Source organism: Notolabrus celidotus, chromosome 15 (assembly GCF_009762535.1).
Source record: "Notolabrus celidotus isolate fNotCel1 chromosome 15, fNotCel1.pri, whole genome shotgun sequence".
NCBI classification, from domain to species: domain Eukaryota; kingdom Metazoa; phylum Chordata; class Actinopteri; order Labriformes; family Labridae; genus Notolabrus; species Notolabrus celidotus.
This window is the reverse complement of record NC_048286.1, coordinates 27,479,318-27,487,986: the sequence shown is the minus strand read 5'-3', so window position 1 is coordinate 27,487,986 and position 8,669 is coordinate 27,479,318. Positions and strand designations below refer to the sequence as shown.

General features: G+C 41.9%; 2 protein-coding genes across 2 annotated transcripts; both read left to right on the top strand.

The window, feature by feature from the left end:
- The first annotated feature begins 396 nt into the window (after positions 1-396).
- On the top strand, positions 397-2,347 carry LOC117827127. The gene is made up of 3 exons (XM_034703620.1): positions 397-441; positions 1,122-1,281; positions 1,635-2,347. The coding sequence occupies exons 2-3, from the start codon at positions 1,122-1,124 to the stop codon at positions 2,270-2,272; spliced, it is 798 nt and encodes a 265-aa protein (XP_034559511.1). The 5' UTR covers positions 397-441; the 3' UTR covers positions 2,273-2,347.
- Positions 2,348-2,744: 397 nt separating this feature from the next.
- LOC117827126 lies at positions 2,745-7,722 on the top strand. The gene is made up of 5 exons (XM_034703619.1): positions 2,745-3,191; positions 4,629-4,766; positions 4,946-5,077; positions 5,170-5,352; positions 6,856-7,722. Exons 1-5 carry the CDS (start codon positions 3,054-3,056, stop codon positions 7,552-7,554), a joined length of 1,290 nt encoding a protein of 429 aa, XP_034559510.1. The 5' UTR covers positions 2,745-3,053; the 3' UTR covers positions 7,555-7,722.
- Positions 7,723-8,669: the final 947 nt, after the last annotated feature.

Here is an 8,669-nt window from a genome sequence, read left to right as displayed (position 1 = left end):
TTGCGTATTGAAATGTATATTTATTCCTTTCTTCCAGATGCATCCGTCGATTATTGAAGGAGACCAGGGGTTGGAGTACACAAGTGTGTCACCATCCCACTTTGGCTGTCCCCTCTTCCCCAGCTCTCTGCACCATAGATAACATTCTGCTCTTCTCTCGTGACTGTGGATCTACTCTGGATCTGTATTTCATTCATTCATTAATCTATACATGTGATCACATAGGCAGACAGCATGCAAGGTAATTTGGAACAAACACTACAGCAAACTTAGATAATGTGACAAGTCCCCATGGAAAGAGACTCCTGCACGCTGCACAGTTATCATAATGAACCTGTGGGGAACAGCTGTGCAGGAAGGAAGAGGGGTCACTGGGGGAATCAGTCAAAGGGAAGCAGGTGTGCAGGGGCAGGACACACACCACAGGGAACTGGTGGGCAGGTGAGGTACAGTCAGGCTAACACAACATAAAATAACATATGACCCAGACAAAACAAGAGAGGCATATGCAGATGTCATCACGGCAGCATCATAATCAGCTTTAAGTATTTCAACACACACTCGGAACAAAAGGCTGTGCATGGCTGAGACGTTAATACTATAACTTAGTGATTCGTGCAGGCTTCTAAGTAACTTGAATTCTCAACAGCCTATACACTTTTGGAGTCAATCAACTAGTCAATAATACTGATACGATTAAAATGTAAGTGCAAAAAAGTTCATAGAATTACGCGTAAACCTACGTGTTTTTGAAGGCTTTTATTTTGCGTTCACGTTCCTGTTTTTCAAGGCTTTTATTTTTTTGAAGGCTTTTATTTTTGTAACTTCCGGTATGGACTTCCGGTGTGGATGTTATTGCAACGTTTTTAGCTTTGTAACTTCCGGTATGGACTTCCGGTATGGACTTCCGATGTGGATGTTGTGGCGGCGCCATCTTGCCTGCATTAGGGTACTCTTGGAAGTCTGTCGCTGCTAAATCAATTATCAGAAAGGTAGCGATAAAACAGCCTTCTCGAGACACGACACTCCAATAATTAAAGTGAACACACATGCACACTGCTCCTTCCATTGTGTGTGCGTGTGCTTGCGTATTGAAATGTATATTTATTCCTTTCTTCCAGATGCATCCGTCGATTATTGAAGGAGACCAGGGGTTGGAGTACACAAGTGTGTCACCATCCCACTTTGGCTGTCCCCTCTGCCCCAGCTTCACCACACGGAGTGCAAGAGTCATCAAGAGGCACCTGGAAGCTCATGTTACAAATGCAGTGCATTTCATGGGTATGGCCTTAAAAATTATCTTTTTGAGATCATATACCTTCACATGTCATTTTTAACGATACCTTGGTTTCTGCATGTCTAAGGTCATACTTTAACCAGTGTTATATTGTTGTTGCACTCCTTTGCAACTGTTTATAAGCTTATCACATAAAGCAAGTTTCTTTCAAGTGATCCCTCGCATCACTCAGGGCAATTGTTTCACTTTTTGAAATAGACGTAACTGTTTATAGTAAGGAAAGATACATCTGTATATACTTTATTTATTTTTATATTTAAATATATGATGTTAAATGAAAATGTTTCTCTCAGATACTGGATGATTTTTAAAAACAATTACTCTCGCCTTTTTTTAGAAATGATGATCTGCAGATGCAATCTCCACTGCAGAGATGGAAGCCATTTTCACTGCCCATTGTGTTTAACCACAATCATCCGCAAAGACTCCATAACAACACACCTCAAGGAGTGCCAAAATAAGTCTGAAGTATCGGTTCCACCCTCTCAACCGCCCTCACCAGAGGCCTACCCTCCTGCGGATTTTACAACATCTATTGTGGCAGCTGTGAAAACGGACCACTCCTACATTGAAACGTCCCCGAAGACCCCTGCACCTGCTCCAGATGAGCCAGATGTGGGTCAGTCACCGCCGGCTACTGCTTCAGAGGAGCCCATTGCTTCAGAGCCCATTGCTTCAGAGGAGCCCATTGCCCCAACCCACATTAAGTGCCCGTACTGCCCAGTTGTCCTCTTTAAGAGGAATTTGGTTATACATGTTCAACGAAAACATGATAAAGAAAAAGACATCACGGGACAGTCACACTTGCAAAGCACATTGGTTGACCATCATAATGAACCTGTGGGGATCAGCTGTGCAGGAAGGAAGAGGGGTCACTGGGGGAATCAGTCAAAGGGAAGCAGGTGTGCAGGGGCAGGACACACACCACAGGGAACTGGTGGGCAGGTGAGGTATAGTCAGGCTAACACAACATAAAATAACATATGACCCAGACAAAACAAGAGAGGCATATGCACATGTCATCACGGCAGCATCATAATCAGCTTTAAGTATTTCAACACACACTCGGAACAAAAGGCTGTGCATGGCTGAGACGTTAACACTATAACTTAGTGATTCGTGCAGGCTTCTAAGTAACTTGAATTCTCAACAGCCTATACACTTTTGGAGTCAATCAACTAGTCAATAATACTGATACGATTACAATGTAAGTGCAAAAAAGTTCATAGAATTACGCGTAAACCTACTTGTTTTTGAAGGCTTTTATTTTGCGTTCACGTTCCTGTTTTTCAAGGCTTTTATTTTTTTGAAGGCTTTTATTTTTGTAACTTCCGGTATGGACTTCCGGTGTGGATGTTATTGCAACGTTTTTAGCTTTGTAACGTCCGGTATGGACTTCTGGTATGGATTTCCGGTGTGGATGTTGTGGCGGCGCCATCTTGCCTGCAGTAGAGTACTCTTGGAAATCGATGGGTCTGGCCCTGGAGTGTAAACCCCATGAGGCTAGAGAGCCTTGGACTCAAAGAGAAACAGTTTGCGCAGCATTTGCGCAGACATTGTTGACTGTTTCAAATTCAAGACGCAGATTAAGTTACACAATAAAGCCTATAAACACAGTTCTAAACAAATCCATGAACACAGAGTTATTATATGTATAAGATATTTGATGAAGAGGCAGTCGTAGGCTGTGACGCTGGGTCTAGATCTGGACTAGGAAGAGGTTTCCTGTCGCTGGGAACTGACTGAGAAACGGAAAATGGCGGACCCCTATGAGGTGAAACCAGATAGGAGACTGCTACGATCCCGTCGTATTGCGGTGTGTAGAAGTGACCCAGGAGGGAATAGACTGCCTAAAACCGAGCCAAAGATAGTTCTGGTTCAGAGACCCGGGAAGGTGAGTTCTGCTGCGCAATGACGCGATCGTTTCGATTTGTGCCTCCTCGGTCCAGTCGAGGAGTGTAGAGTTATAAGATTAACTAATACCTTTCCACAGAAAGAGTTTTTCGTTGCAAAAAGTGTTGGCAAGCTGCTTCTTTAAAGTACAGACGTATTGCATATATTGCAATACAGTTGTGTGTATTCACGTTTCCTCAGTTGAAGATATTCCCACTCTCCTAGTGCGCACTTGATCCAATGTTTACGGTAACTATAGTTTTGCTGAGCTGGGAATGAATTAAAATATAGTATCATGAGAACAGATTATACTCACTACAATATCCACACTTTCTCCTTTAATATCCTGAAAGACTTTATTTGTTTTCCTAGCCCAGATTTATACACCCAGACTTTTGTATCAACTATTACAGAGTTCCTATGGGATTAAAATATGGGAAAACATTACTCACATTTTGCAAGTATTAATTGACAATGTTGCTACTTGCGCTGTTGTTAGTCGTTCGTTATTATTCCAGGATGATGTACATACATGATCATATAGCACAGGGGCGTCAAACTCATTTCAGTTCAGGGGCCACATACAGCCCAAGTTGATCTGAAGTGGGCCGGACCAATAAAATCACAACATAATAACCTATAAATAATGACAACTCTAAATGTTTCCCTTTGTTTAAGTTAAAAAAAGTACAAGTACATTCTGCAAATGTTCACATTTAATTCACAATCTTTCTTCAAAAACAGCTGTTGTATTTTTCTCCATGATGAGTCTCATAGTTGGGCCGATTATGATATTCTTGAAGGACTGAAACCTGCTGTGAACACACCAAACACACAGGTTACCCATTCACCTGACACAGAGTGTAATGTTTACTGCAAAATAACAGAGATTATTATTAGTGAACAAGGTAAAGTCGATTATTTTGGACCCCTCAACTCTAGCAGGTACAGTTTGCTTGCTGGGCAGTGTTGTATGAAGGGGTGTAGTGCTAGTGTTAGTAGTTAGTGGATCATCTTATAGTGCTCTAAAAAGTCTTTATGAATCTCAACCAGATTATACAAAACAGCAAGTCATCTATATTCTCACTTTGAGAAAAAAAGTCCAGAAAAAGAAGCACTGTTCTGGTGCGCTCCATCAGCACTATGATTTTATGCGACCCCCAGAGGACAAATCTGAAATAGTAGTTACTTTTAATGAAAAATTGCAGTTAATGTCTTCTCTGTAATTTTTTCACTTTGTATAGTCGTTCCGTGGACCGGATTGGAACCTCTTGCGGGCCGGTTTTGGCCCACAGGCCGCATGTTTGACACCCCTGATGTAGCAGAACAGTTTCCCTAATTACTCAATTGTTGTGTGTAGCTGATAATCACCAACGTTATACTCAATTACACAATGTTTTCCAGCATTAGTAGAGCTTTTGTTGTTTTTTTTCCTCAGGAGGAGAGGAGAGAATTTGCAGTACAATCGCAGCAGCCAATCTGTTCCAGTCGACTTACAAATGATGTAAAACAGCCTGAGGACGCTGCTGTCACACTGATAAAGGCTCCTGTAGTCTGGTCACCTCTTACAGTCAAGGTTTGTCAGCTTGATTTTATGTGTAAACTTTACTCATTACACCTTTACATGAAGCATAACAGAGTTAAGTCTAAATGCTTATTAAAGATGCTGGGAAAACCTTTTCACTTTCCTCACACACTGCGCTGCCCAGCCCTGATTTTCAGCTCAAGTTCTTCTATCTTCTTTAATTTCCACAGGCTGCTGTGAGTAGATTATCAGAGGGGCACCATGCAGTAAAGACCAGTCCACCTGCACCTATGGTCATAAAACAAGAAGTCTGTGACCCGCTGCCTAAAGTGACAGTAGCATGGTCACCTCTCACTGTTCAGGTTCTGTTCATTCTGTTCTGTAATGTCAACCTTTTGCTGCTGCATGTTCTTCACCTGTCTTGACATGTTGTTTCACTGTTTCATCTTCACAGGCTGCCGTGAAGAGATTGTCAGTGGTACAACATGAGCAGCGAACCCAGCCCAGTGCACATGTATTGGTTAAACGTCATGCCGAAAATGCTTTTGGATCAACGATACTACCCAAACTGAGCAGACGGACACCGTCAGTGATACCAAAAGTGGCACAGCCAGAAGTTCCGAAAAGAGAAATAAGGGTATTTATGTTAGTCTGTCAAATATTGTCTTTTTTCAATGTGGGATCAACTTCACATGCCTTCTCAAATACAAGTTGTAGTATTTTTTTAGGATTATTTGTGTGTAGCATGTTACGCATTGACTGAGGAGTCGTTCAGACCTGGTATTAATGTGTGCTGGGTGATCGGAACACAAGTGGGAAGCCCTGTGTGCGAGTATTCTCACTAGACTTTAAAACACAACTGATTACAAAATAACTGTGATCCAAAGAGAGTGAGAGAGCTGCACCGGTATGTGGTGCAGGAGAGACACAGGAGGGGTGATCATGGCGTGAAGTAATGATGTGATGCAGAACTTCTTTGAATCATGGAGCCTGATGTCCCTCCACAGTTCTGTGAACTATCAGCTGAAACTACTCTGTAGACCAGACATCGACATCAAGCTGCTTTTTATATTGTTGAAGTTCTAACAAGTCTCATCTGATGATCATGACAATCCCTGCATGTAGAGACTTAGGTCAAGTCATAGGTCCTGTATTAAACCTGGTTCATGCTTCTGTGTTGAATCAACGCCATAGCCTACGCCATAGGTCTGCGTGGCCATGTTACAATGCAGACGCCTACGCACATAGCCTGACATGCACCTCCTTCAATGTGTCCTACAAGTCGAGAGGGCGCAGACAGCAAGTTCTGTGATTGGTCTGCCTGGCAGCACCATATTTCCTGCATTTACAACATACATTCCATCTCCTCCAAGGTTACCTCTCTTTTCATTCTTGGTAATAACTGATCAATCAGCTCCAACTAAACATAGTTTTGCTCTGAGACTCTATAGTTTCCTGTGCACAAGCAAGCAGGAAACGTAGTGGGACCTGAAACAGACAACCTGACTAGCATAGGAATCACACTGTTAGCAAGCATTCAGGCGCAGTATTGCAGAGGGACAAAGACACTCTGACGCACCAGTGTGCAGTGACAGTGTTTGCAAAAGTTTTAACCAGGCTTTATAATGGGCTAGACTTGGAGATACAGGACAAATCATGTGCTCTGTTACGTGGGTGACAACTGCACTGTAATGTATGACCTACTTATTCACACGATGGAATGACATGAGAGGGACATTTTAAAAGTTTTCAGGAGACACAGCTGAGAAATGGTAAATCAGTGATGTGTGAGAAGCTGGCGGTCTTTTACCCTGTGATCTTTGCAGTGGAGACAGTGAGAGCAGTCAGTTCATAATGTGGCCCAGGACACATCAGTGTAGGCTACATACTGCCAGATTGATGTGGTCCTATAGCCTCCAAATGCAGCCTGAAGGATTGCATTTCAATCTGTCCTGGCATCATGACAGATCTCATTCAGATCCCAGAGATGGTTTGAATTTGCTTTATTTGTTGTGATTGTGACTTGGCAACTTCTTGAAGTGACTGTTACATATATATCTGTCATTACAATTATTTTGTATTTGTTGTGTTACACTAAGAAATGTGGATGCTAACCATTTTTATTGATTTTTGCCAAAAGGTTATCCAGACTGGACGTCACCACAGGAGCAAAGTGCTCCATGGCCCATGGGACAGAGTCGGGGACAACCTCTTACGGGGAAGATTCAAATGTCTCCCTAAAACCATAATGAAAGTGCCTGGTTTGAAAGACATCATGATCGCAGAAGTGCTAAAAGTGCTGGATAAAGAGTGTGATACTCTGACCAGTATGACGTTTAACTCTGTACTACGGGAGAACGACCCAGTGGCTCTCAAAGACTTCTGCTGGGATGAAGTGATGAAAGAGTGGAAGACGGCAGCACCTACTTTTTTTAAATTCTTGCGACATGCAAGCAAAGTGTTTGAAAACTCAACTGCAGACCAGGCATACACACCAAAAGACAGGTCCATACCCATGGCCATGGGCGGTGCTTTACTGTTAAGAGCACGTTCATCCTCCATGTGTGCCCCCATGTACATCAACTCAATGATTCTGCAACAGGAAGGAACAAGAAAAAGGTGTATTGATCAACTAAACAGAGTTGGCATCTGCATGTCACACCGCAGGATGCAGACGAGACTTAAGAACATTGAAGAAACACTGGACGGCGAGTTGGTCAGATGGGAGGACACAGAAGAGACAGATACAGCAACAAATGATTCTGATGAAGAGAAAGAAGGTTCATCGTATGAAGATGGGGACAGCAATGTCCCTGAGATAACATACATTGTGTCATAGTGTGCAATAAAACTAAAATGTAAAGTAATTTGTGTGCAGCAATACCTAAAACTACATGTAGCTACAAGGCATCGCTAAAAAAGTGTCTGCCACATGATGCTAGCAGATGGTGTGGTTTAATTGGCTCCAAATAACACAAATAAAAGGTCTACAAGGGTTCATGAAGTACACTCTTTTGTTATTGTATATGGTAATATTTATTGTTCATACATATTGTACGCAAATGTGAAAGGTAAACATGTAGGAAATGATTGCTGTAGTCCTCGTCCAAGAGATCACTAGTTCTACTCTACCTCCAACATTTCTAGTTTTTCTTCAGCTGTCTTGTCAATCTGGTTCTTCCAGGAATTTCTTCCAAATGATACACTGAACACATCAACTGCTTTTTGAAGAGGTTTCATAAAGCTCATAGATGTTGTTTGCCATTTTGGACATGCTGACTCTAACTAGCTTCTGTCAAATCTAGAAATAGGCAAAGAGGTCAGATCAGCTGCACTCCAATTATGACTTATCATGCAAAACTGTTATTGTAAAAAAAAAGTGGTATTCAGACCTTAACTGTTTTTTTTCTATCAGGCTATAAACATGTTAAATGCTGCTGTAAGAAAATGAACATTTTAAAATGGGCATTTTTGCTAACTTAATGTGCTTACAGAGAGGTTACAGTTTGATACAAAATCATCAACAGCAGAGAAATCTCAAGCAGATGCTCTAAGGAGTACATTGGAAGAGTGTTATTCATTCATGACACAAAGTGTGGCAGACTTCAGGGCCTAGTAACAAAGCCACTGATCTTCAAAGTGAAATGCAGATATGCAGGCACTCCACAGCAAGTGGAGAGCTTGGTTTGAAGACACAATGTAACTACCTTAAGGTCAGCCCTGGGAAATGTTAGGTCCTGTAATGTTTTCATTCATGAAGTTCTGTAACTGTTGAATTTATCACAGTGCAGCTTTTTATTATATCAGCGTGAAGTACATTCCAAAACCAGAAAATGCACGGTTACAGAATCAACCAAGAGAAGTGATGTAACATACTTTTAATCTCAGGTTTAATCTCAAACTTTTTGCAGCATTGCTCTTATGCTGTATTCACGTGAAGTGCACCAATAGGTG